This window comes from Notolabrus celidotus, chromosome 16, assembly GCF_009762535.1.
Source record: "Notolabrus celidotus isolate fNotCel1 chromosome 16, fNotCel1.pri, whole genome shotgun sequence".
Classification (NCBI taxonomy): domain Eukaryota; kingdom Metazoa; phylum Chordata; class Actinopteri; order Labriformes; family Labridae; genus Notolabrus; species Notolabrus celidotus.
The window spans coordinates 26,828,966-26,856,936 of record NC_048287.1 but is presented as its reverse complement, the minus strand read 5'-3'; the positions used below and the strand labels follow the sequence as shown (position 1 = coordinate 26,856,936).

At 40.2% G+C, this 27,971-nt stretch overlaps 2 protein-coding genes across 2 annotated transcripts in view; both read right to left on the bottom strand.

The window, feature by feature from the left end:
* Positions 1-2,765: 2,765 nt before the first annotated feature.
* Positions 2,766-4,490, bottom strand: gdf6b (growth differentiation factor 6b). Its single transcript, XM_034705169.1, has 2 exons — positions 4,142-4,490; positions 2,766-3,954 (listed from the first exon to the last, which is right to left on the bottom strand). Exons 1-2 carry the CDS (start codon positions 4,488-4,490, stop codon positions 3,062-3,064), a joined length of 1,242 nt encoding a protein of 413 aa, XP_034561060.1. The 3' UTR covers positions 2,766-3,061.
* Positions 4,491-6,581: 2,091 nt separating this feature from the next.
* LOC117828328 (fibrocystin-L-like) overlaps positions 6,582-27,971 on the bottom strand; it is a 57,315-nt gene continuing 35,925 nt past the window's right edge. The window contains exons 43-76 of the mRNA XM_034705368.1: positions 27,789-27,945; positions 27,297-27,506; positions 25,260-25,389; positions 24,747-24,988; positions 24,023-24,159; positions 22,809-23,838; positions 22,270-22,461; positions 20,855-21,006; positions 20,604-20,763; positions 20,140-20,311; positions 18,888-18,976; positions 18,492-18,655; positions 18,013-18,142; positions 17,679-17,797; positions 17,375-17,504; positions 17,061-17,234; positions 15,905-16,008; positions 15,381-15,507; positions 14,543-14,664; positions 14,357-14,447; positions 13,841-13,992; positions 13,554-13,676; positions 13,345-13,456; positions 12,871-12,987; positions 12,289-12,454; positions 11,910-12,142; positions 10,621-10,788; positions 10,358-10,515; positions 10,135-10,270; positions 9,683-10,027; positions 9,445-9,596; positions 9,038-9,184; positions 7,425-7,578; positions 6,582-7,266 (exon numbers count right to left, since the gene is read on the bottom strand). Of these exons, the coding sequence (XP_034561259.1) occupies positions 6,998-7,266; positions 7,425-7,578; positions 9,038-9,184; positions 9,445-9,596; positions 9,683-10,027; positions 10,135-10,270; positions 10,358-10,515; positions 10,621-10,788; positions 11,910-12,142; positions 12,289-12,454; positions 12,871-12,987; positions 13,345-13,456; positions 13,554-13,676; positions 13,841-13,992; positions 14,357-14,447; positions 14,543-14,664; positions 15,381-15,507; positions 15,905-16,008; positions 17,061-17,234; positions 17,375-17,504; positions 17,679-17,797; positions 18,013-18,142; positions 18,492-18,655; positions 18,888-18,976; positions 20,140-20,311; positions 20,604-20,763; positions 20,855-21,006; positions 22,270-22,461; positions 22,809-23,838; positions 24,023-24,159; positions 24,747-24,988; positions 25,260-25,389; positions 27,297-27,506; positions 27,789-27,945 (6,264 nt within the window). The 3' untranslated portion in view covers positions 6,582-6,997. The remainder of the gene's footprint in view (positions 7,267-7,424; positions 7,579-9,037; positions 9,185-9,444; positions 9,597-9,682; positions 10,028-10,134; positions 10,271-10,357; positions 10,516-10,620; positions 10,789-11,909; positions 12,143-12,288; positions 12,455-12,870; positions 12,988-13,344; positions 13,457-13,553; positions 13,677-13,840; positions 13,993-14,356; positions 14,448-14,542; positions 14,665-15,380; positions 15,508-15,904; positions 16,009-17,060; positions 17,235-17,374; positions 17,505-17,678; positions 17,798-18,012; positions 18,143-18,491; positions 18,656-18,887; positions 18,977-20,139; positions 20,312-20,603; positions 20,764-20,854; positions 21,007-22,269; positions 22,462-22,808; positions 23,839-24,022; positions 24,160-24,746; positions 24,989-25,259; positions 25,390-27,296; positions 27,507-27,788; positions 27,946-27,971) is intronic.

Sequence of the window (27,971 nt, the reverse complement as noted above, 5' to 3'; positions counted from 1 at the left end):
TGCCTGCCAGTTCAAGCAAGATGGCAGACTCTCAAGTAATACACTGTTAAACATCAGTTTTTGGTTTCTACTCAGTGGAACAGAGCGATACAGATTATTTAATAAACAGACACCGTGGAACTCAAAATTATCTTTAAAATGAGTGTGATGGTGGTCAAGTTACATGACACTAGCTATGTTAGCTAGTAAGTAAAAGACAGCTTGAGTCAGTCAAGAGCAGCTAAAAGTAAATTTGGCAAGTCATGCTCCTCTTTTGCATTTAATTTCTCTTTTGCCTGTTTTTTGATGTAAAGAGCCAAATTGTGGTTTCTTTGAGGTTTATTCATATGAGGTTACATAATGATACAGTGAGGATTAAAGGGAATATACACACTTTCTGGATTTTCCAGTTGAATCAGAATATGAATATATGCTGAATTCACACATCATGCTCACACCACCATGGCACCGTGCACCTGTCCCTTATTTAGTAGTGAGAAAGTTGGCAACCCTACAAATATCTGAGCAAAGTGAACTAACTAAAGCTGGAAATCTGGTTTAATAAACAAATGACTTTGTGTGATTAAAATGAAGTCAGGACGAGTGGGATGAAGAATAATACATTGTGATTGTAGAATAAATAGTAAAAAGAAAAATCACTGATCTAATAGAAGTATTCAACACTTAGTAAACACTAATAAATAGAAAAACTGAAAGTACAAGTAAATTCCACACTTCAACAAGAGCATATTTTAAGTTCAAAGCATTTTAATTTGTTATTACTCTACATATCTTACAGTTCACACAGTTTATAAGAATAGATTCATTTGGTTAAACAATTTAACTGATTAATTTACTCTGTAAAAATACATTATCAATTCATTTACCTGCAGTAAAAACATGTCACATTGTTTGATGCTGGAGAGAAAAGAAAGGGCCTGATAACATATATAAACATTGTGGCACGACAGTAATTATAATATATTATTTTCAGATTCCAGTAAATAAAAGAAAACAAAATATAAAAGGATAAAATGTTCAATTCATGTTTTAAGAAAAACAGCACAGACTTGAAGAAAAGTTCACTTAAAAACAAAGTTAGTTTTTCAGAGAGGACTTATTTCCTGTTTGTGTAACCAAAACACTGATGACACCACCGTATCTCAGGGTCTGTGATCAGAACATTACTGTCACGCTTTGTTACAAAAACATGACCCATGTGTTTATTTGAACCTGAACATCCAGATGTGTGACTCGGGCCGTCTGGAAGTCGTAACGGCGCAAAGCGGACAATAAAAATGAAATAACTTATTCATCAAAGATCATAAATTATTATTTCTGTATCAATATTTACACATGGTACCTTTGAACATCAGTGCATTGCAGACAAAATTAAGTACCTCTTCAACAATGATAAAGAGACAAAGGATGAAACGTGTGAGAAACCCTGCGCTCCTGGTTATGGTGGAGAGAAACGGGACTGACCGTGGTTTAAGCTTTGAATTCTCTCCAGCACTCGAAGACGATCCCTGAGTCATAGCGGTCATGTCTGGAGCTGAAAGTCTGCTTTTTTATTTTGCTCTTTAATCACTTTGATTTTTATTATGGAACATTAAAAGTAAATGTTTAAAGATTTGAAATACCCAAAGCTAAAACAGACTCTGATTATTAGAAACTGATACATTTAGGATTGTTTAAATTGTTATTAAAGGTAATTACTGGACATTGTTTGAATTCTTCCACAATTTGGGATGCTTCAGTTTTCAGGTTGCTTTTCTTGCAGGGCCTTATTGTGAATTTATGTCAGCTGCCTGAGTCTTATTCATCATTTAAAAAACTGATGATCACACTCAGGAAACTATTCATAGCATAACATTCTTTCACAGTGCTTGTAAACTAAATGCTTAATGTGGCTGAATATTAATTTTGAAATGGAAAGACTAATAATAATGATTTACTGTCTTTGAATAGGAGGTATCAAGTAGTTTGAATTTGACTTATTGAGTAGATAGTTTGGCCTCTTTTCAAATGTTATGAAATTTGCCTACAGCACCTCTAAAACTCACACATCAGTATTTTCTTTACAGATCCTTTTTACCAGACGGATCCTTTTGTTGCCTCAATTAGTTTGTTTAGTTATTTATCACTGCCTTCATCATTATTTGTCTTATTGAATATCATAGGTAAAGCTTATTGTTTGTATATCACTGTCTTCTGGTAACAAGCTGCTCCAAGCCAACTGCCCATAGAAGGATTAATGACATAGTCCAAATTCAATAGATTTTGTTTGTTTGATTATATTGAATAAAAAACAAAAGTGTTACTTTTGTTAAGGACTTGATGATGAAACAGATGAAACCTAGTGAACTGTTTCCTCTCACATTGCAGAGCTAAGTGAACAAGCTGCAAACAACAACTCTCTTTTAATTATTCAGACGTGTGTGGTTTTCATCTTCCATACAAAATAATTGTATGGTAGTTTTTTTTATGTTGTAAAGTACGGTGAAAATGTGTGAATCTGTGTTTTACAAAGACAAAGACAAAATCCTAAATCTCTTGATTTTTCCACAACCTAAGATAATAAGTTTTTCTGCCACTGAGGAGAGAAGAATCCAGAAAATACTTAGATTTAAAGGAGCTGGGATCTATTTCATGAAAAAAGCTCAAATCTAATTTGAAAAAACAAGTGATATTATAGTAAGAGATGACAACAAATCATCTCTTTGTTGCAGCCTCACTCGTTCCCTGCAAAAGAAGCAAACATGCTTTTTTGATTTGGTTGATTGTTTTGGGAAGTTGTCACCACATTCAATCTTTTCATATTCATCATTGCAGTCACTGTGGTGGTGAAGTGGTCAGGTAATCTTTTCAGGAATAATACAGAAAACAAAAAAATAAAGAAAGTGTGAGGTATTGATGGTGACCTTGTCGGGTGCATGGTTGTAAAATGAATACTTTTGTTTCTCATAGTCTAAATCCAGTTTTTCATTTTTCAGCTGCAGCCTTGCCACGACTCGTACTGTAATGCAGTTATGATGAACATCATGGAGGTCAACCTTGAGCCCTTCACCGGCCACATCGACTACCTGCAGCCACAGGACTCCACCACCATGTCCTCGTACTGTTTGTACACCACATTGTTTCCTGAGTCGATGTAGAGGATGCTGATGGGGCTGAGTTTGGACGGGGCGCAGCAGCTGGGCGGCATGTTGCTGGGGTTCATTGAATTCATCAGAGTCTGGATGATGGCATGGTTGGTTGGCTCCAGGTGGGAGCGCAGCGGGAAGTCACACACTCCCTCACAGTGGTACGCCTCATAATCCAGCGGGGCAATGATCCAGTCGTCCCAGCCCAGATCTCTGAAGTTGACATGCAGTGGCTTCTTGCTGCACCTGGATTTGGACTTCTTGCCGTGTCTTTTACCGTGACGGGTCTTGGACACAGCAGTTCTCCTCCTCCTGCTGGTTTTGGCACCAGGGCCCCTCTCTCTGGCCTTCCTCTCCAGCCCCAATAACACCCTCCCCCCCCTCCTCTCACTGAAGAGGGTCTGCCTCTTTTTAGACCTGGTGAAGACCACCAATATGGCTTTCTTCTGCTGAGGCCTGCTGTGCCGGTGTAAGCCCAGAAGGTGCAGGTCCAGCTCCCTCTCCGGGTTGTCCAGCATGGCCCTAAGCTCCAGGCAGAAGTGCTTCCCATGGTTCAGGTGCCGCTGCTCTTTGAATATTTCCCACACGTCCAAAACCTCCCACTTTGGCCTCTGGGAGTCCTGCAGGTCCAACGTTTTGGAGTCGAGCAGCTGCCGGTCGTGGCAGGAGAGGAGCTGGATGTCGACGGGCTCTGTTTCTGATATCCTGAAATTCCCAGACACTTTGGTGTAAATCCTGAGCTCGGCCCCCAGCACCTCCGCTTTTTTGGAGAGGGTTGAGACGTCGAACAGATACTGCTGTCTCCTCAGAGGGGAGAGTGGGAGGTCATCTGTGGAAAGCATTAAAACAGGAGGGTCAGATGCATTCTCACAGAGATGATGTGCATACCATAGAGATGTGGAATCTATTGTCTGCATGGAATGAATCTGGGAAAGTATGAGTCAAGAGTGTTTAATCAAATGTACCTACATGCACACACACATAGACACACACTTTTACAGGAAAGCTCTACATACCTTGCCCAATGTCCACAAAACTTGCAATAGTGTTGGCAGCTTTTGAAGAGCGGAAAAAGCTGGCATTGAGTCCCAGCCTCTCAGCTGTGGAGAAGGTTTTGTAAATAGACAGCATGTAGTCATGAGGCTCTACATAGTCTTTAGGTGTAGCTTTATTGATTCTGTCCACGGACGTCGGCGCATAAAACTCCTTGAAATACTTGGACGCCTCCTGTCCATCAAAGATCCGCGTCACCTTGCTGCTCTTCGACGCAGCTGGAGGGAAAATAGCAAGAGCCTGAAAGCAGGGGACTTCCCAAACAAACACAAGAGTCCCGCAGAGAAGAGTGAGGAAGAGATGGAAATCCATCCTCTCTGGTCTCGTCCTGAGTCAGAGCCGGAGCCTGAGCTGTGGCCGGGCGGGGAGGGGGGGGACCGCGGGCAAAGCCGGAGCTGAACTCTGCATCCACTCGGCAGCAAGTGGCTGCTCCGCAAAGTGCGCACAGCTCAGGGGGACAGGCGGTGCAAAGTTTCCAAAAGAGGGGGTGAGAACACGCCCACATTGTACTGTTATCGTTAGGGGTAAATGGAGGGCGCAAATTAAGGTTGTAAAACTAATTGTTCCTCTGTCGGACGTCTCCTCCTCCCTCCCGGAGAGGCAGATGTGTGCTGAAAAGACGCTCCTTGATTCGGCGCACAAACTCACATTCAGTTTCTGATTCAAAACCTTTTTATACCAAATGAAAAAAAAAGCAGGTTTAGAGTTTTCTTGTTTAGAATTTTAAGGTTTGTCTACTTCAGCATGGCTCGAAATGTCAAAGCAATCGATGTTGAGAAAGTGCAGCATGAATTATCTTGAAGTCTCGCGCCCTCTTGTGTGCGCTAAAGTATCACACCGGTGCAGAAACAGGAAAAACACTCAGCCAATCAGCTTCCTTCAGCACCACGGACAGAGCCCTCACTATTCATGATCAGAATGATAAGCAGAGGTATCAAAAGTATTCACATTAATTACTCAAGTAGAAGTATAGATACAAGGGTTTAAAAAGACTTAGAAGTTGAAGTATCAACTCAAGCTTTTTACTCAAAGTGTAAGAGTACTGTTTTAAAAACTACTTAAAGTACAAAGTAAAAGTAATGTAAGGGAAAAAAATGCCATTAAGGACAAAAGCTTAGGCAGCGCCACAGTGGCCTAAAGTGCACTACCCCACCTCCCAATAAACATGTTTCTAAAGCCCATAATGACTATAATGTTATATTAATATATTAATGTTGAAATGTTTGGGTTGCACCTGTTTCAGCCGCATTCATGCCCATTGAAAATGAACAATTTTTTTTTTTACAATGCAGATACATTAAAGAACCATATATGTGTACTACTGAGCATAAACGTGTTTCATGGAGCAGAAGATATGATGACTAGTTGCCTATAAGTTGTTAATGGTGCAAAAAGTCAAAATTCACAAGCATGTTATCAATTGCCTTTGTTGGAATGTAAATGAATATGTGTATTCTTGCTGACCTGCCTATATACAGCAGAGCAGAGGTGTCAAAGTATTCACTTTCGTTACTCAAGTAGAAGTATAGATACAAGGGTTTAAAAAGACTTCTCTAGAAGTTGAAGTATCAGCTCAAGCTTTTTACTCAAAGTGTAAAAGTACTGGTTTCAAAACTACTTAAAGTATAAAAGTTAAAGTAATGTAAGGGGGGAAAAAATGCCATTAAGGACAAAAGATTAGGCTGCATCACAGGGGCCTATAGTGCACTACTCCATGTCCAAAACAACATGTTTCTAAAGCCCATAATGTCTATAATGTTATATTAATATGTTAATGTTGAATATTTTGGTTGCACCTGTTTCAGCCGCATTCATGCCCATTGAAAATTAAAGCATTTTTGTACAATGCAGATACATTAAAGAACCATATACAGTTGTGCTCATAAGTTTACATACCCTGGCAGAATTTGTGATTTTTTTTGGCCATTATTTAAGAGAAAACCTTTTTTTCCACTCATAGTTAGTTAGTGTTTGGGTGAAGCCATTTATTGTCAAACAACTGTTTACTCTTTTTATATCATAATGACAACACAAACTACCCAAGAAATGATCAATTCTGCCAGGGTATGTAAATGAGCACAACTGTATGTGTACTACTGAGCATTTACATGTTTCATGGAGTGGAAGATATGAGGACTAGTTGCCTATAAGTATTTTAATCGAGCAAAAAGTCTAAACTTCACAGGCATGTTATCAAAAGGCTTTTTTTAAATGTAAGGAGTAGAACGTACAGATAATTGCTTGAAAATGTAAGGAGAAGTAAAAAGTTGGCTGAAAAATAATAACTCCAGTAAAGTATAGATACCCAAAATTTCTACTTAAGTAAGGTAACAAAGTATTTGTACTTTGTCACTTGACACCTCTGCTGATAAGTTCATAAAGAAAGACACGGATGAGATGAAGTTCTTTACCACCGAAAAATAGATTTTATTGAAAAGAAAAATAAAGATTTAAACAACTTCATGTTGTCCTTTATCATACAGATTCAAGTAGGTTGTCTATGAATCATTCACCAGGTGTGCAAACACATCCCACATACATTTAGACAAAAAAAGAGAACAAAAAGAAACATAAAGGAAATGATGTAAGGTGCTTCATATTTCATTTTCCTTCATTTATTGACTTCTTCATTTATTTATTGATGTTTTGTTACTTTTCACATGAAGCCCAATCCCAACAAAATGCTTAAAGGGAGTAACAAGGAGAGAAAACACCTCTGTTCATAATATATTAAGGATTATATTCCATCAAGCAGACCTTCTCATGATAAAGTGAATGTAAATTATCCTTCATAAACCCTCTGAGCTTCACAGAGCTCCCTAACAGATGGGGATATCACTTGAGCAGCAGGCGATGCTGTAGATAACGCTGACCATACAGAGGCTGCCGGCTGTCAGCGCAGTAGTGGAGCTGAAGATGCTGTCGTCAGTGGTCGGCTCTGGTGCCCCTGTTGTCGTTGTTGTAGGAGGCTGTGTGGTTGTAGGAGACTTGGTGGTTGGAGCCATGGTGGTTGGAGTGTTTTTCACAGTAAAGGAGCGAGAGTTTGCAGACCATTCCTTCAGCGTGAAGACCATGGTGAGGTTCTCCCCTACATGGAGAAGAGGGGTTAGTATTGTGGTGACTCAAAGGTGATACAAATGAAGAACAAAAACAAATGCAAGAAGCAACTATCAGCCACCTTCAGTAAACTGACTTCATCTGAGAGTAAATAAGCATTGATTTTTTCAATGGGAGGTGTAGACGTACCGCTTTGGAGAATAGAGAGGTCGGTGTAGTTTGCCCAACAGGTGTCGAACAGGATGGTGGTGTTTCCCTCCAGTGCTTCAACAGGGTTTCCACTGGAGTCCTTCAGGGAGGCTGTCACAGTGAGAGTGGTCACTCCCACAGAGACACAGTTACCCTGCAGACATCAACACAGGTCAGTGTTTACGAAGAGAAGGCGCATCAACATGTCAAATCTTCAGGGTGTTGCTTTCACTTGAGTCTTTTTTTATTCCCTGAGCTTAAATGTCAGTTCAGACTACAATTCCTATCTTACTTCACACAATAACTTGTTTTTATGTTGGTGTTCAGTTGTGTTTGATGGAAAAAAGGTATAGAAATACAAGTTGGAGGAATTAACTTGGGTAATAAATGTGTTCATAGACGGATGAAACAAAAATGCCCCCCAAAAATGAGAAAATAGGGGGAAATTAAAGCTCCTGTGGGGAGTTTTTGGTCAGTAATAAAAAATACTGAAATTAAGTTTGATGTCTCTTTATAAGCTACTAACTCAAACAAGACCATCAGTGTAAAGCTTGATTACCGCTATTGAGTATTTTTAATGACTGAAGATGCTGCCGGGGGGTAGGTGGTAGAAAAATAGCGTTGTTTACATTTCCAAACAAAGGATGTGAACATTACATTTGAACATGTAAATGTCATGAGTTGATGTTTAGTTTAGTTTTTTCCTTGTTACTTGCCTTGGTTCCTCCCTATGTTTATTCTGTATTAGTTATCCTTTGTGTGTTTAGTGATCCTAACTCTTGTTGTGTTTCTTAGTTGTGTCTTGTGTTTCTTGTTTTTATTTTGTAGTTCTTGATCCCCTGTGTTTTCAGTTTAGTTTTACTACCTGCCATTGTGTGTTTCCCTCAATTTTTGATTACCCTCATTAGCTTCACCTGTGTCCTGTGTTCCACACCTATGTGGAACTACTCTGTGTATTTAGTTCCTCTGTTTCCCCTGTCCTGTATTGGATCATTGTATGTCTTTCCTGTGCTCCCTGTGTTATTTTGGACTTTTTGGATTTGTTTTTTTTGACATTTCAGTAGTTTTACTTGTACCTTTTGTTCTTTTGTTTATTAAAACCTTTTTTTTTTTTTTTTTATCTGCACTTGGGTCCTCCTTCAGTTTTCCCCCATCATGACAGTAAAGAGAGTAGAAAGAGTTTTTGTGCTTATACATGTAAAAGAGTAAATCAGCAAAGAGATAACATGTGCTACTTTGTCCACAGGGGGGCGCCAAACAGAAACAAAAAGTTCCTCACAGGAGCTTTAAGGAAAATGTGCTTTTTGCGTAGTATTCTGTTATTTTCCTCATAATGCTTTGTATTAAACCACATTAATACTATCTCGTCAAGGAATAAAGGCATACTGTGTACCTATGTAATTAAACAAGAAGATACAAGAGTTATGAACAAAGCTTGAAAGACTAAGACACTTCAGAAAAGTAAATGAAGAAAGAAGGACGCATATCCAACATATCTGTCATTTTAACAACAGACTGATGAAATCTATGTCCTTTCGTTCCATTCAAAGCTTAACTTTTATCGGTAGTGGTGCAGTGTTAGTTATCTATTTGTAGATGTTTTGTAGCCTCACCTGCTCATCCACAGCCATGAGACTGGGCTGCTGGTACAGAGGACCCACATACTTTCCGGCTATCGGCTCCTGCACCAGCAGCAGGTTGGACACGCTGGAGACGAAGCTCACTTTAGGCTCCTCCCTCGTTGGTTCCTCTGCGGCTTCCTGAGATTTGAGATCAGGAAATCATTTAAACCAGTGAGCAATTAGACATCTTAAGTTTGGTTATGGTAGGTTATGTGCAATAAATGGTGTTTGTGGTTTTCATACGTCTCTGTTTACAAACAGATTGTTGTGTTTTTACGTGTTAAATCGAATGCGGAGGCAGCTAAACGAGTGAAAAAGAGTACTAGAGTCCAAGACAAGTGTCCTGAAGTGCACTTTCGACTAAACTAACACTATCAGACATAAATCTTCAAGTTCACCTCCTTCCAGCTGGGGTCTGATGATGAAGGAGGAGGCGGGACAATGCCCATAGAAGACACGTTGAAGCCGATGGAACTACTGAGGTTTCCGGAAACCGCTGCCTGACCCAGATCATCAGCCACGGTCTTCAGCAGTGAGAAGTCTTCATCATCTGAGAAGACAACAAAGACACGTTAAATGCACGACTATACTAAGACGGCAGAATCTGAATGTTCAACATTTGTTCCTCCCACTCACTGTTGGTGGTGTTGCTCGTCTGCTGTACTGGAGGTTTCTTGATCTCCACCTCCACCTTCAGGCCCGTGGATCTCTTCCTGCGCCGTGAGCTTCCGTCCTCCCTGACGATTTTGGAGATCCGAATCATATTGGCAGGAATTTTGAGGAAAGCAGCGAGATTGAGGACCAGCTTATCTCCGAAGAACTGGTCCTCGGTCATAGTTGGCAGGTCGAAGGAGAGGAAGAGAACTGGAGAGATTCGGATTTCTGCAGGTTCAGAGCCTCTCACGACCACTTGCACCATCTTGCTGTCTAGGTCAAAGAAGTTGGAGCCAAGGGTGGCGTTGAGTTGAGGGGTGTATTGACCTGGAGGGAGTGAAGATAGGAACTGTGAACTCAAAGTGACGTTGAAATACTCAAAACCATAGTTTTCAAGTTATGTTTCACTTTGTGTGACTGTCTAGCTTTAGTACCGGGATAAAACGGCTTCTTCAGCTCAAAGTCAGTTTTGTCTTTGTTCCACTCCGCGTTAGTGGGAGCAACAAGCTTGTCGCCAACATAGACGTCCATCCTCTGCGGCTTGGAGTAGAAGACCGACACCCTAACGCTCTGCAGGAACAAATTAAAAAACACAAAGTTTACCTTCAACTTTCACTTTAATGCCTGAAGCAGAGTTTCCAGAGACTGTGCACTAACCTCAGATGAATCTGCGTTGAGCAACATGAGGCGAAGTTTCTGCGGGCTGGTGCTGCTGAAGAAGATGTCGAAAGAGTGACCGGTGGCCACGATGCTGTGGAACAGAGACAGTCTCTTCTGGCAGGTGTAGCCTGCGCACCAACCGTGATCCTGAGGACCTGAGAGTAAAGACACACAGCTTTAAAAGGCATCCCTTTGATTTATACCACAAGAGATTATTCAGATTTTTCTGCGATGGAATCACATCAGATCAACAGGATTACCATTGATCAGATCCACAAAGCCGCCTCCAAGCACAGCAACGGGGGACAGACGTCTTGTTTCTGTGTCGGGGTCGAGACTCTCGATCACCAGCATCCTGTAGTTCAGCTCAGAAGAACACTTGTAGCTCTGCCAGGGGGTCATGAAGGTGCAGCCCTTCCTGTATATACCTGAGGAGAAATTAAGCAACATGACACATTAAGAAAGGGTAAGTCATTTTATTGATCCTGTAAAACTTTGGACCCAAGACTGAACACAGGAAGTGGATGTAGCCTCTTTCTTTTAAAAGTGAAGAGAGTGTTAACAGAGTGACAGTGTTACACTTGCATTGTTTCTAATGGCCAGCAGGGTGCAACACCAGTGGTTGCAAAAAAAGCACAGCTGCATGAAATCAGATGAGACCATGCTTGTTTTATCACATTTGTAGCCTCAGTTCACACTCTCCTAATGAGTCCATGGTCTCAAATGTACTTAAAGCTTGTCTGAAGAACTTTTGTTTTGTGTCGATTTCGGCGCCCCCTGTGGACGAAGCAGTTCTCTGACCTTGTCTCTGATCTGGTCCTGTACGTGCATATTAAGAGTTTTCTGACTAAGTTGTTATCCTGATTTCTTTGAACGGTAAAATTAGTCACTTATAGATAATATTTGCAAAAACATATTTAAATATTAGCAAAGATAAAAACCATAGGCACTGAAAATGATGATCCAACAATGATGAGTGTTGTTAATGGTCTCATTTGCTTTAGTAGGTCATAAAGAGGAATCAGTCTATTTCATTTGGTACAAAACTCCTCACTGGAGCTTTAACAATATTCTAAATATTGCTCCAATTTAGACTAGTGTTTTTATTTATTCTCCCTCTATCCCTCTTTCCAACCCCAACACGGTATCAGCAGATGTCTGTCTAACATGAGTCTGGTCCTGCTGGAGGTTTCTGCCTGTTAAAGGAAGTTTGTCCTTGCTGCTGTAACTTGCTAAATGCTGCAAAGTGCTCTGCTCATGGTGGATTAAGATGAGATCAGACTGAGTCCTGTCTGTAAGATGGGACTGGATCTTATCTGGTATTGATGTTGGGTCTTTGTTAATGATATAATAGAGTACGGTCTAGAGCGGCTCTGTTTGGAAAGCCTCTTAAGATAACGTTGTTGTGATTTGGTGCTGTATAAATAAAGATTGTTGATTTTCCTGTAATTATCGGTTCAGTTTAGTAGATGATTAGAATCAGAAAAACAAAAGAGGGCAGATTTGGAGTTCGTAAAGCTAAACGGAACAACATCTGTGATCTTTTTACCTTTGTTTGGAGCGATCTGGTCGACAGGGATGCGGCTGCCGTCCGCCTTGGTGGTCATGACCTTTGGGATGCGGTAGTCTCCCAGCCCTCTCCTGGCATCACCGTCCCACTCAAACTCAGCAAAAGGCAGCACAGTTCCCACAGCACCCAGGAACGAACCGTCCAAGTCTTTTAACATGGTTTTCTTCTTGCCATCACAGTCCATGTCCACACAGTCTGCAGGGTTGACTTTCCTGAAGGACAAAAATGACTCTTTTATCATAACTGTGTTTTAGTTTTTTTCTAAAGTGGCTCTATTCCTGCAGACGGATAATTTAATTCCTCACACTACATGTAAGGATTTTGAAAACCTTGTATCTCTCTGTATACGATGATTTACCCTAAATCAGGCTTGTGGATGAAGACTTTAGCGTCCTCTGTGCTGCCAACCATTGTTATGCCTGAAACATGCACAGGGTGCTGCAGGTCCTCGTTCAGCGGATTGGTCATGAACATGATGTTCTTCTCGCCGGAGCAGACGTTCCGGAAATTGACGAATGTTGTGTCTTGAAGATAAAAACGGAGAAACAAAGAGTTGAGACCGTGTTAGGCAAGGCAAGGCAGCTTTATTTGTATAGCGCATTTCATACATGAGGGCAACTCAATGTGCTTTACATTAAAACATTAAAAGCATTGGAGACATTCAGACAGGCATAAAATAACACAATTAAAATGACAAATATGATAAAACAGAAAAGAAAAGGAAAATTAGAAATATATTAAAAATAACATTAAAATTTTAATTTAAAGTAGGATCTTTCACAAACAGCTGGATGTCTTCTACAGTGCAACCCTTGATCCTGAGTCTTCCTCTGAGGGGACTGAATCTGATCCTATCATGATATTGGGTCTTTGTAAATAATATAAACAAAAAGTAACTTTATAAAATCTTTGTTTCCCAAACCTCAGAGCCTGAACTCACCTTCTACTGTCATCAGTCCTTTGATGGCGTTGTAGTTCGAGTTCAGGTGAAAGCGCATTTCTGGAGCGCTGTTATGGCCGGATACAATGTTTGGCCAACAGATTCCAGATCTGCCGCCTGTTCAGAGTGAAAATGAGATCACAAAGAGAGAGAGAAAGCTGTTCACCAGGACTTTAATGACAGGGGAGTTCAATGAAATCATCAAAACGACTGAATTAGATCTTTTTTTCCATTAATAAATTCAAAATCTTTCTGTATTGACACAAATCTCTTACTCAGAGAAAGTTAGCTTGAAAGATTTAAAAATGATCCTAAAGAGGCAAATTTAAGAGAACTCAACAAGTTTAAACACAGCTGCAACCCTGAATACCAGTTCATCAGCTTCTAAATGTCACCATCACCCAGATATCTAACCACAAAAACACTGATGTCTACTCTGCGTCATTGAATCTGTGTGCTGTGTTTGTGCTGTACCGTTGATGGGTCTTGGGGCTCGGTGTTCTCCACTGCCTCTAACATTAAAATCACTGCTGGGCAGAGTGTCCGAACAGTCAAAGTTTGGGCTGCTGCCAACAATGAGCGAGTGCTGGAAAAGAGACGCATCAGAAACATGAAGCTGCCACCGTGTGACTGAATGGTGTGTGTGTGTGTGAGGTGTAACAGGAGAGGAAACACTCTCTCACCTTGATGTGTGTATATTTATCAGCAAACTTGTGTGTGAGAGAAGGAGGACCGTAGATTAATGGCATGACGCCCATCCCGTTGTCCACCAGGGTGTTATTGGAAGCAATCACACTGCTTGGAGTCTGCGAGGGAACAGGAGGAGGAAGGCTTGTTCTTTAGGTTTATAAAACACTACATTACTAAAACAGCAGATCCTGCTTTGTCGTACCGGCCCCGGAGCTCAGCTCGGTGGATGAGTTAAATAAATGAAACAAAGTCAGTGACAGAAACAGAAGAGGTTCAGGACCTGGTAAAAGAGGCCGTAATCAAAGGCCCTCCATATGAAGAAGTTCTGGATGAGGCTGCAGCCCGGATAACCGTCTTTGTCCATGAAGACTCCTGCGAAGAGACCGCCGTGGGCCTCATTGTGGACCCAGCTCTCCATTTTGTTCTGGTTACCTGCACAAGAAGAGTGAAGGGAAACATCATACTTTATATTTTTTTTCATGATTTGAAATGTATTAATTTTAACAAACATTCAGGTGAAGACACAAATAATGATAATATGATAAAAAGAAAACAGACATAAAATAATAATAATAATAATTTTAAATAAATAAATAATTTAAATAAATACATATCAATTGTATGTCATTTAATTATATTTTTCCTTCATATGTGTACATGTTCATGTGCTCATGTGTGCAACAATATGGATATATTGGTATAGTGACGTGTATGATATGATATTTTCCTCTCATTAGACTAGTTGGTATGTTCACACTGTTTTTTTTTAAAACTTTGGTTTAAGTTTTTCTTTTACCTGGACACGGTTCACCACTGACTCGATAAGCAACTCTCTCAAAACCTGCCACGATGTTATGCTGCAGCAAAACATTCGTCCCCTTGTTAACCTTAAAACAAAACACAAACAGATAAAACAGTGAAGATGATGATGATGATGATGATGACGGTAAAACAGTTCTTCTTTGTTTGTATTTGGACAGACCTCGATGGCAGCGGTCCAGATGTAGTTGAATTTCTCTTCCCTGTCCTGATAGGATCCCGGCCACAGCACCTTCATCACCAGGTTCTTCCTCACTTTAATCTGATCACCCCAGATTCTGATACCTGGAAACAAAGACATGTTTGATAAGCACTGAAAGGAGAAAGAATAAGTGTATTTATAAAGCAGCTTTAAAAACAAGACTTAACAAGCAGACAGTGAAGAGAGCTCAAACAACAAGGTGAGACAATACAGAGATACAGGCAGTATGGACTAACACCAAGAGGTGAACAAATTTAAAAGAACACAAATTCAGCAAAGTTAAAAAAAAAAGAAGAAAAAATAAAAATGGAAACTTAGGAAAGCAAAAGGATATCAAATAAATAAATAAATAAATAAATAAATAAATAATAAATATATAAAAAAATTAAAGAAGATATGAGGGAACATATTAAGAAATAAATAAACAAAAAATAAAAGGCATAACAAAATAAATAAAAAGGCAAGAATAAAGATACAAAGAAAAAAGAGACAAAGGAATTAAAAATCAAAGAGGAATCAAAGAAATTATAAAAAACTAAAAGAAATAAGGAAAATGAAATAAAAAATAAAATGAAAGAAATAAAAAGAAAGATGGAGACATCCAAGTTAAAAAAATTAAAAGATATGAAAGGAATAAAAAGAAGAAAATAAAAGAAGAAAATGAATTCTAGCAAATAAAGAAAATAGAAATACTTAAAGAAATAAATTATAAATATCAAACAGCGAGCCGTTAGAGTTAATGTTCCAGTTGATCATTTGTAAACAATGTTAGCTGTAAAGGTGACAGTTCATTACGTACCTTCTCCCACAGTGTTATGGATGATGTTACTGTCAACATTCAGTCCGTCTGTTCCAAACACTCCGATGGCGGGAGAGAAGCCGTCGTGGAAAGCACAACCCTGAATGTACGTTTCTTCATCTACGATCTTTGGACGCAGATAAAAAACAAAATATTATTTTAACATTTTGGAAATCAGACACAAACTTCATCCCTCGTTTGAGCAGCACTCAGGGGACCCATCTTCACATCTTTTGTTGATTTCAGTCAGGGTCTCTGCCTCCCTTTAGTCCCCCTTGTTTTTATTTTGAACCTTTTTGCTTATTTTAAAGTTTGTGGACGTGAACCTTAAATCTTTGTGGATTTACATGTTTCAGTCTCCACTTCTGATCCTCGGATTCTTTTTTGCAAGGGAGGCAAAATAAGGGTTTTAGTGTGTGAGTGTGAGTGTGTGTGTGTGTGTGCGTGTGTGTGTGTGTGTGTGTGTGTGCGTGTGTGTGTGTGTGTGTGTGTGTGTGTGAGTGTGAGTGTGAGTGTTGCTCTACCTTTCCCAGGTTGAGGAAGGCCACAGAGTAACGAGGGTCCGGCGAGTCAGTCCAGCCTTCCTGACCAGAATGGAAAAACTCCACGTTCCTGATCTGAGCTTTCCCTTTGAGAGTAAAAATATGAAACAATGAGGTGCCTGATGTTTTTTAAATCATGTGCAAATAACAGTGATGATTAGGGAGACAAAGCCATACTAAAGCTTACAATTTTGCAAGAAAAATTTGCCTGTTGAGGATATAAAACTCAGTTAGATCATGGCCAATGATTTTAAATCTTATTTAAAATAATAAATAAAGAATCGAAACACAAGGAGAAGCAGAGAAATGTTTGGTCTTGGGAAGATCAGTGGGCGCAAAGCATTATAACAAAAAGTGCCTGAGTCTTGTTCCATCTTACTTTATTCAGTATCTAGTTCAAATTTTAGTCAATTTTTAAGTATATACTGTCTTATTTTAAATCATTATACACACATATATTATTTATTCAGCTATATTACATTTTCATTTATTTATTTTATTTATTGTGGATTATTTCATTTTTTTGTTAGCTATTAATTAGATCTTATCATCTTATGATTTCTACAGATGATATTCTGTTTTTCTTTTACTAGTTTAATTTTTAGTGTTTTATTATCTTATTAATTTATTTTATTTTGGTGAGTTTAATTTCCCATCTTGAGTATTAAAATCGTATTCTTCAGCCAGTGTTTCCTCATTAAGATATCATCAACTTCTTTTTTTCTTCTTTCATTTATTCAATTTTATGTATTATTATTATTATTATTATTATTATTATTATTATTATTATTATTATTAGTAGTAGTAGTAGTAATTTATATATCATGTGTTTAACCTTGCATATGTATTGTGGGGTGTTTTTTTGTATTATATTTCATTTTCTATTTCATTACTCCTAGTAATATTTTTATGTACAGCAAATTGTGTTATAATATCACAGTATGAAAAGTGCTTGACAAATAAAGTCCGATTGATTGATTGATTGATAAAAAGTGCAACACTTGGGTGTGATCTTTTTTGAGATAAAAGGAGCTTTGATCTGTTGTATGGCACACATACTGTATGTCTAAACCTTTACTTATGTGATTATTTCCCATCTATTAAAAGGTGAACAGTCACATTTCATACACTTCAATACCTCTGTAGCTGATTCCCTCTGCGGAGAAGGTGCCCACCAACAGTCTGGCTCCGAATGACTCCTTCATCATGTCCTTGTACTCCTCACCGATGATCTTAATGTTTCTGGTCAGGAGAGCGACGTCAGCCGCCAGAGTGTAGGAGTACGACGTACCTGAGACGGAGTGAGTCTCACCTGAGGAGAGATAAAGAACGGGAGGTTGTCACGGACAGGCTGAGACACTTTTAGTCGCTTCAGAAACGGTGTATGACTCTAAACATGCATGATAAGTTCAGAGGACATTGTGCAGCTCTGGCAACAGATGTGTGACTGACCGATGTGTTTGTGGGTCAAAGGCTGGTCCAGGGTCAGTTCGAGGCCGTCAGCTGACACAGCAGCGATCTTGTTCTTCTCTGTCTCCCACACGCTGTAGCTGGTGGTGGAGATGGCGACCTCGTCTCCGACCTTCGCAGAAAACAAACAAACAATGAGAAATGATGCTGGCCTTTACAGTAGTTACAGCAAGACTAGAAGGTATTTGCTTTTCTGCTTCCAAATTAAGTTCATTATTATTTGAAATTTAACGAACATCTTAACATTTCAAGGCACAAAAACTGAGCTCAAAGAAAAATGTCTGACCTGCCAGTCCACAGATTGCTTCAGGGTCAGCTTTTTGGATCCAGCGACAGCCGTAGCCGCCAGCTTGGTGTGGTAGACATTGTGAGGTTTTCCATAGAGCTCCAGTGTACCAAACACACCTGTGGTTCAATAACACACACTCATGATTAAAGGGGTAGTTACAAACTTTTATCTCTGGTTCTGATTCTGAGGCTGTTTCTAAGAAATGGTTAATTTATAGATATTATTTTATATTTCTGACAGCATTCAGTCTTTTTTTTATGTCTACATACATATCTATACATAAAAGGAAATGACAAATAAACCATGTCAAATCCTGGATCCTGAAACTTACCGAGGACTTTGGATCCCTGGTTTGGTCCGTTAGGCAGAAGCCAGTCAGGGGTGCGGTGGTTCCCTGTAAGCTTGATGTGCAGCTGGCCTTTGAACGGCTCGTCATCCCACCCTGCGATCAGCCTGCCGCCCTGAAACAGAAAGAACCAACGCCTTTAAAGCTCCTTTGAGGAAACTGATGTTTTTGGCGCCCCCTGTGGACGAAGCAGTGCCTCGGATATTATCCTGTACTTGTGTAACTCCTTTAATCTGCATTAGAGGTTGTGTTCTTACTCATTCAATGGTAAATAAATGCTGATGAAACAAATGTTTAATACAAATAACATAAATCTAAACATCATCTATCTTCTTCACTTGTTTGCAGCGATGGAGAGCGAGGGTTTCTTTAAGAGGAAGTTGAAGCGTCCAAATTAATTGACATTAAACGTTTATTTTAAAGAGCTAATCTGAGTAATCTGGCAAACGATCGTTCTCACTTACCTGGATTGAGATGTACACGGCCTCCACCACTGCAGTGTTGTATACTGGTGTAGAGCGACGCCGTCTGCTGGACGCGTTCATCGGGGTGTCTGGGATCTCAAGAACGCCAACAACTGTCAGCTTGTTGAGGGACGGCGTGTTTGTGTCCAGAACCACCCACTGACCTGAGGATTGAGAGGGTGGAGGGACAGAGATATTACAAGAACTCTTCTGCATCATAAAGTCTGTTATAAGTTAGTCTAATAATACCAGTGTCCATGTTTGAGGCACTCTCTTATAGTTAGTTACCCCATCTTCTTTTATCTTACCTCTGATCTCAACACAGCTGATTCAGAACAAACAATATCTAAATGACAAAAAACACATATGATCCTGTTACTTGTCTCAAGACCGTACCTGCTGGAATGACCACATCAGCACCATCTGCTGGAGCAGTGAAGTTATTTTCAGCTGAATTTGCCCAGAAAGAGGCATTTGACCACCGTCTGGAGAGAAACAAACAAACAAACAAACAAACAAACAAATGAAAGCCAAAATAATTATAACTATCTGTAAGTTTTCTGAAAAATGCATCTTGTTAATGCTGCTTAAAAAAAACGGTGGAAAACACTCGTTTCAGGACAATCAGGGCTCTACATTCAGTTTTCTAAAAGGGATTTAAATCAAATCTAGTTCAGTCAGACGACTCACGTTACTTTAAAGTCAAGTTTATCATTACAGCATACAGTATTGTGTTTGGCGTCTAGGCTCCGAGCCTCATTACTCCTTGCAGAATAACTTATATGCAGACATTGAGGAGTAATGAGATAGGGCTACCCCCCCCCTGAGCCTACAGGTGGATGCTGGGGAGGAGGTGGGTTTGAAAGATTGCATGCAGCACTGGAGCAGGGTAGCAGTAGCACTGACAAGGCAGAGGCAGAGACAGGAAGCCTTGCAGCTGGAATAGACCGCCAAATGAGAGGATGTTGAGATCAGCTGATAGAGTGGATGACGTGTCAGTATGAATCAGTGCAGCTCGAGTTGTCTGTCTGAACTAGCTTGCAGGCGGTGCTCCATTGATAAGATTTAGACTGGTTTTTAAACACTGCATTCAAACTCTTGTTGAAATATTTACTCTGCAATGCAAAATGAGACTTTCAGGATGCACAGATACAAAAATATGTCTCTAAAAGTTAGATTTTTTTGGCAGATTTACCTACACAATAATTAATAAAGTGTTATGAATCCCTCTTTGACAATTCAATAATAATACCAATAATCTATTTAAACATACACTCACACATGGACAGGGCACATTGCACTTAAATCCATTCATATTTTTACAGTTTCCTGCATCCTTTTTCATGTTTAGGTTTTTAAATTTTACATTATATATATTTTTGAGTCTATTCTGAGCATGTGACAAATTAGTAAATTAAATCTCAGATTAAAGTGTGAATGTTCTCCTTGTGCTCATGCATCAGTCATTAAAACCCTATAAAACATATATAAGTGACAATGTAATGAGCCATTCAGATCATGTGTTCTGTTACTTTTAATTCTATAACCACTTAAAGCTCCTGTGAGTGAATACTGATGCCTCTTTAGGATCAATGATATAATCTGTTCCCAGTCTTTGATATCATGTTGAAGTCGGGTTCAAACCTACATGAAGTTATTCGGCCGGCGGGTGGGTAGAGGTGGGAGTGTGGCTGGAGGTGCGGGTGTTGGTGGGATGCATTTGGGGAAGAAGCACTGGGAGACACTGAAGTCCACTTTGAAGTCCTTCATAGAGCGGTCGACGCTGCCATGACGTTGGCTAATGCTGCTTTTCCCGGACACTGCAGACAAAACAACGTCAAAATGAAGGAAGAAGACACACAAAGGAACTTTATGTCATCAACTTTATAAATGTTCTTCCTGTGGGTTGATTTGATATGACGTGTGAACTTGTTGTCCCTGGCTGCACTCTTACTTTTCAGAGGTACTCACCATTATTAAGGGGTTTTGACCAATCAGAATCAAGTATTGAACACAGCCGGGTAATTAGTAAGAAAGCTAGGTACTTAAAATGATTAATAGATCATCAGATTTTCTTAGTCATGAAAAGATCAAGATCAACTTGAGTCTAACCGAGGTAGCAGAGCTTGTTGGTGCTTTCGTCCATGTACCAGTCCCCACTTTCGTTGTCGCTGTAGCTGAGCGGCGTCTTCGATGCGTTCCTCTTATCCAGGATGTGAAAACTGTCCGGACTCTCAGTGAGGTTGTGACACATGATCACGTATTGATCCGGCTGTGTGGGTGTGAAAATCAGAGCAAAAGATCGTCAGCACAAAGTAGTTGATGCGTCATCTTCAGTGTAATCTTATTATTTTTTACCCCACCTTGAAGCCGTAGAATACAGAAGAATAAGATATGTTGGTGATTTGAGAAGCGTCTTCAAAGTTCCAGATGAAGGTTTGGTTCGAGGGTAACATGGCCATCCAGCCGAGTTTATGAGTCAGTCTCTTCTTTGTGTAGGGAACCGTACTCGTGCCTGTTATAGAGTTAAAACAATATATCAAAGTCAAATAACAAGACAGTCTTCTACAGAGTAACGCATTCCTGTAACTCCACTGCTGTTTGGAGTAACTTGTATCTTTCTGGTTACTTTTCAAATTCAACAATGGTGTTAGAATGACAGAGATTAAAAAGGTCTTGTTACTTCATGTCAGATGACAACTACATACGATAATCATCGACTTTGGAAGTGAGGTCACACTTCAGTCAGTATAAGAGCATCCTGGGAGTAAGAATATTTAGTGCAGTAAACACACAATGGCTGATGATGATTCAGGCGTGAGCTTTTTTCCCTCCTCGAGGAAAAGGACGAAGATTTAGTTTTGAGTTTTAGGACAACTTCGTCCACTGCCAAGACGAGTAATTCAATTTCATAAAGCATCTAACCAAACAACACACTGCTATTAAGCTAACCCTCAGAGAGCCCGGTGCTGCAAACACTGGAGGACCAAAACCAGGGAGGACTAAACAGAGTGATTTTAAGGTATGTTATTGAAGAAGTGCTTCATATATCAGCTGTTGAGTCTGCAGCTTTCAGAGAACTGATTAGCAAGAAGCAAGGTACATAAATGTTAAAGCTAAAGTTGCTAAAGTTAATATAGCAGCTATTTACACTTGTGTATGTGTACATACATGTAATAATTCATTTGTATGCTTTTTGTATCATTGTTGTTATTGTGGTTATTATAGTTATAACAGTGCAATTATAATAATACTGATTCTTTTTATTGTTATTATCATGAAGTTTGTGTTTGTTTTTTATTTATTATTTTTTTCTTTTCTTGTTATTATTTAAGGATTTTATTGTCTTATTGTTGAAGTTATATGACATTGTTAATTACAAGTATTCAACACAACTGTCAAATTATGTCAAAAAAGTTCTAATAAACTAAGTTCATTAAAATAATATAGCATTTACTTTAATATAATAATAATAGTTATAATAATAATACATTTTGTTTATAAAGCGCTTTTCTGAATACTCAAAGAAACTGATTTATGCAGTATAATTAACTTTATTTAGACTTTTATTACTATATATTTTTTGTATTTTCCTTATTTTTTTTATTTTTGTCCAGAATAGAAACAAACCCAGCTAATGATCAGTATTAATAAATTACTATAATAATAGCTTCACAGGATGCAGAGCCTTTTAGCTCTCCCACTGGTCACCAGCAGAGGTCAGCACAGGTTTAAGTTACTGTAAGCTCTGTAAGGTAAAGAGGAAGTAAGTAAGTACCAAATGAGTTGGTAAGCAGGACGTTCTTTGCCTGCAAAGAAGTTGGGGAGGGCTTGTTGAAGGACAGACGATGGAAGCTGACGGAGGGGTCACACACGGCGGTGGGGAAACCCATGCTCCACTCTTTGCTCTGTTTGCATAGAGAGGGGTCCAGCAAGGGGCTGTGAGACACCACTTTGTTGCCAGCACGTCCTGAAAATGACAGACAGAAATGTTAGAAATGAGATAATATCACTGCAAGACTCATTTCATTCTATTTCAACTGATCTCAACAAATATGTTGGTCCATGTAACCACAGGATGATAACCTTTGACCTCCACTGCTGTTCAAAATACTATGAATAACGTCACAAATGGTTGGATTAAGTGACACTGCCTTTATATCTATAAATCTGCATGAATCTATCTTCCATCTATCTGATTATGTGTTAATCCACCACTGAAAATAGTCCCTAATAAATGCACTACTCCCTTTCAGTTGCTTGCTCAAAGATTTACATCTTACAAAGGACCAGTTCAACATGAAGAGAGAAAGGTACCTGTGAGGGAGCCATCCTGATCCACCAGCTGCATCTCATGCTCCCACCTGAACCAGCCCTTGTTTGGTGAATTTGTGAAATCGATACGCAGAAACTCGGCAGGCCAGCCACCACACAGGGCCACACACGTCCCATCAACCGTAGTCACCCCGATGGCTGCACAAGAGCTGCGGTCGAAGTTGATAAATTTGGTATCCTGGACTCTCATGCCGTCGTCGAATGGCAGGATCATACCTCGACTTGTGCACTTGTTATCCAACGGTCCAAGCTCGTCAGCGTGGCCCACAATGATGCTGTTTGAAACCGTCGCTCCTGCTTCATTTCCGTAGCCACCCACAGCCCACCAGAGGATACGCTTGTCCTCAATGCCGGCTTTCTCGTTGTTGGCCATAACAAAGTCATGGAACTGCACAGCGCCCACGTTGACCCCCTCTGCGCCTTTTTCACAGTTCCAGGAGGTGAGGGAGCGGAAGACAGCGGGTTCAGGGGTATTAGATCTGCAGCCTCCGTCCTTCATGGGGTAGTAGTCTTGGAAGAGCCAGAGGCCAAACCAGCCGTGAGAGTGCACCGTGTTGTTGGAGAACTCACCCAGAGGAACCTTTTTCTGACAGATGTCTCTGTCATAGGACGGGCCATCAGGGTGCTCGTGCATGCGGTACCAGAAACCAAAGTGGGTGCCCCCAGCTGCAACGTTGTGTCGGATGATGTTGTTGGGATTGGTGACCCAGTAGGCGGCGGGAGTGACGTCGTCATTCAGCAGACTGGTGCTCTGTCTAACAAACACAGCCAGGTTGTACTGCAGGATGTTGTTTGTCTCAATGCCGTCCTCGATGAAGAATGCTCCGCCCATGATGTTGTAGATGACGTTGTGCTCCACTAGCAATTTGTGGGTGTTGTGGATGGTGATCGCCCTGTTGAAGGTATCATGGATAGAACAACCCCTCACATATGATTCATACTTCACGTCTCCCATCAGATGCCAGTGGATGGGATAACGCCCCAGCTTGAAGGCCTGTCCTGAATGATACAGCTGTGGATTACAAACAAACACTTTCAAGTTCATTATTCCTGTTTGTGTGACACACACATACAAACAAAAAGTACCAAAGAGTTGTGACGTTAAAGAGATTAAAAAAAGAGTCATCACATCAATCTGATGAGCTCTAAAAAAAGATAAGATGCAGTGTCTTTTGAGTGAGTGTTCAGCCTTTCACCTCCACATATTCAATTCTGCCGATTGCAAGATTCTTGTTGGGTGTTGGTGCATGGAACATGATGCAGCCTCCAAACTGATCAGACCCGGCTTCCTCTCCAAACCTGCCTTGGAAGCAGGTTTGGGTGGCGAATTCCCCTACAGCCCAGGGAGAGAATGATGTTAACACTGCTGTATCTCTATGAAAATATACCTTCTACTGTTATGACCCTAAAATTAGCACAGCAAAGTATCATGAAGAAATGGGAGTTCATTTTCTGTACGTACTGTTTTGTGTCTTAATTGGATTTTTGATTAAACACAGTTGATTTCATTACAAAAAATGTTATGTTTTCCTTCAATTTGAAGAATGTATTGGCTTCCTTTTTTTAACTTTAGAGGTTGCAGCTTGGTCACACAATAGACTGTATAATATACAGACTGCACAACAGCTCTCAAGAAGTAAGGCCAAAATATTTAGTGCTCCCCCTTGTGACTGGATGCAGCATAGGTCATAATGTTCACCTTATTCATTCTATTAGATGAGACAGGTCGAACCAGAAAATAAAACATGGTTGAAATATATTTTCTTATATATGGTTTCTGTCACAACGGTTACTTCTTACCGTGCTGATTCATGTATAAGTGTCTTTATATAAAGTCAATGATTTGAATGTGCAGCCACATCTTGTTTTCTATACTTTACTCTTAGAGCTCTCCAAACATCATCCATGTTAAAACAGTACCTGTGTTAAAGCCATCAGGGCAGGCTTCGACCTTGTCATTCCATTCCTCATTTTTTGCACCTCGTACCACGATGTTCCTGGTGAGGAGCCCCACCTCAGCTCGGCCTTCAATCTTAATACCATTAGGCAGCGTCACCGTCACCCCCAGGTGAGTGTAGCTGACCGCTTCAGTCAGAGTTAGAGTGCTGCCATCATTCGACACACTAGCGATTGTTCTCACCTCGCTCTCTTTCTGACTGTGTCTGAAACGTGAATAGATGAGGATCAGAAACCGGTTTGATGAATCTTTTTTGATGACAAACTTTATGAGCAATTACATTTTTATACCTTAAAGAACAAAATGTCATAATGTCACTTATAATCCTGACACATCCTCCTCAATGGGTGTTCATTTTCACACACTGTTATGAAACAACCTGTCCCCCATGAGCCCACAGGTGTGTATGTCTGTGTGTGTGAGGTCACTGTGTTTGCGTGCATGAAATCTGAAGGCTTTTGGAGATCCTGCCGTACCTGTGGCCGGTGGAGGCGATGACAATCTCATCTCCAGCTTTCCATGCCACCTCCTGCATCAGGGCCAGTGTCTTGGAGCCGCTATTCACCGTCTGGGCCAGATGAGTCCAGGGGACAAGAACAGGCATACCTGGAGAAACAGGTCGTCAACAATGACTTACACCTGAGGAGGGCAGGTGAGGTGTCAGTAAGAGTTACATACCTGCAGGACACAGGACTCACATAACTGTTTGCTCACTCTATATGTGACATAATGATATTTAATCTGAGGGGTTTGGAAGATTTGGGTCACAAATATTTCAGTTTTCAATTTCTCAGGGTCCAACAGAGAGAGAGAGCGGGATGAGGGGCATTTACAATCTGTCTTTGATTCCTGCTTTACTTTCTAGATCTACCTTGTGTTTCGGTCCTGTAATGTCTTCCTTGTGTTAGTAGTGATCCATGTCTTGTGTTGTATTCCTTGTGTGTGTGTATTTTCTCTCGTGTTTCTTTCTGTAGTCTATTGTGTTTCCTGTGTTATTTTGTAGTTCTTGATGCCTGTGTGTCCAGTTTGGTTTTACTTCCTGTTCTTATGTGTTTTCCCTCCTTTTTGATTAACCTCATTTGTTTCACCTGTGTCCTGAGCCCTAAACCCTGAGTCCTTCTTGACTTAATTGATGTCAGCTGGAAAGTGATTGAGGGCAGGAGGCTGTAAGGGCTGAAAACTGTAGAACTGGGAATGGGACAGCACTTTGGGACTCCTCGGGTCCCCTGCATGACGTCATGAAGCTCATCTTAGCGGTATTAGGGATTTCTATGTCGCAATTTCCACTTTCCTCAAATTCAAGGCGCTTAAGGGACAGACAGACTGACTGCCATGTGATCCAGGCTCTTACTGTACAGACTGCTTAACCACAATATTTAAATATATACATATACAACTATAAATAGCACTTTAATTATGTAATTTATATATATGTCTGAGGATAAATAGATTTAGGCTGTTTTCTTATTGGCAAACTTCTCTGTAGCACCAACATTGGTTGTACCTTTATGCTTCTTGTTTACCGTCTCTCTTTTTTTAATTTCATGTTATGTTGTTTGTTTACCCTCCATGCCTGCAGGCTTCCCCTGGGAATCCTGTGTTTCACATCACTTTGGGTAATTCCCTTACGCCAAGTCTGCAAAAATGCCCACTTACTGAAAGAGGGCATAAAGGGCTCAAAAAGTGTGAGATATCCCTTACACGCTTGAAGATTTGACATTGGGACACTCCTAAGCCCTCACAGGCTTAGCGGGAATGTGCCCCAAAGTCAGTGAGTGTGTGAGTGTGGACATTGAGATTTGGCCACAGTCTGTCATGTCTTTTCCTGTGCTGTCTGTTGGTTGTTGTGAAAAGAAAGCTGACTCCCTGCAAACAAAATCTACCAACTGGGTACAAATAAAGAAACCTTGAACCTTGTTTCTCTGATTCCCCTCTTCTGGGTAGGATCATTACATCTTCCTTTTCCTCTACAGTGTTCTCCGTGCCTTGTTCCATGTCGATTGAGTTTCTTCAATTAAGTGTTCTTTTGTTTTTAACTCTTTATTTTTCTGCACATGGGTCCTCCTTGTTTGTCACCAGGGATCAGGATGCAGTCTTCTTCACAGGTACTGTTTGACTCTTTGTATTCTGCAGTGAATGCATTTTCATGAGAGGTTTTCTTTGACATAATGTTTCGTCCTTAAAAAACTTACCTCAGGAACATTCTGTGATTGAAAGGCTGGATAAAAAATGCTTGAGAGCATGTAGAAACATCTTTGGAGGATGAGAGGATCCATGGTACTTTCATATCTACAGAACTGTCAGGCGTCATCATCTCAGCTAAACAGAGAAACAACCAGACTGGCTCTGCTGTTATGTAAAGAGTTCCACTAACCAGCAACGCTATGTTTGTATAAGTTGGTACATATCATTTTTACATGTGTCCCTCTGTTTCCTGTCTAAGCTAAGCTAGCACAGACATGAGAGGGACATGTAACATCCCATGTGTTTGAATGTTATTTGTGTGTTCTTACCATGCATGTCCAGCACGCCCTCTCTGACACCCAATGTTTTGGCCCCGTACACGGGGAGTTCAGGTGAGCGAAGGTTTCCGTGGAGTGTGATGATGGCTTTGTGCTGGAATGGCTCCTCCTTGGTGCCGATCTGGAGATGACCGCCGTCTGTGATCAAGATGTTTTCTGCTTGCAGCTCGATGTCGGCTTCATCAAATATCAACTTCCCTCCTTAGAACAAAAATGAGAAGTTAGAACCTGAACACTGGAGGAAAAACAGAGGCCAGCGGGTTTGACAATGTTGGATGATTATAATTTAGATGTATCACTATTCAGATATACGTCCCTTTAACTTTTAAATTAACCTAAAATCTTTGCATCTGAACATTCCTGTATTTAAATTCTGTCACTGCTCAAACAGAGAGAAAAATGAGGGACGAGTAAAACAAGCAGGTCAAAATGTTGCCAACCAACAAATTAACATACAAGTATATGACAGGCTAATAGTTGTACCTTGAATAAGCAGCATTTTTAACACTGGTGTGCTGATGTCGAGCAGGATGGTCTGTCCTTTGGTAATGACAGCAAACGATCCCCTCTCAGGTGGAGACAGACCACCCCACGTGAACCTGGACGACCACACATCAATGTAGTAGAACCCTGCGTTATCCTGAAAAAAAAGAGACCATACTCAAA

What these genes read in the sequence shown, in the direction of transcription:
- gdf6b (XM_034705169.1), bottom strand. Translation starts at nt 4,490, where the DNA reads ATGGATTTCCATCTCTTCCTCACTCTTCTCTGCGGGACTCTTGTGTTT. An exon ending in TTTTGTGGACATTGGGCAAG is followed by an intron (nt 3,955 to 4,141) that starts GTATGTAGAGCT and finishes TGCTTTCCACAG; the next exon opens with ATGACCTCCCACTCTCCCCT.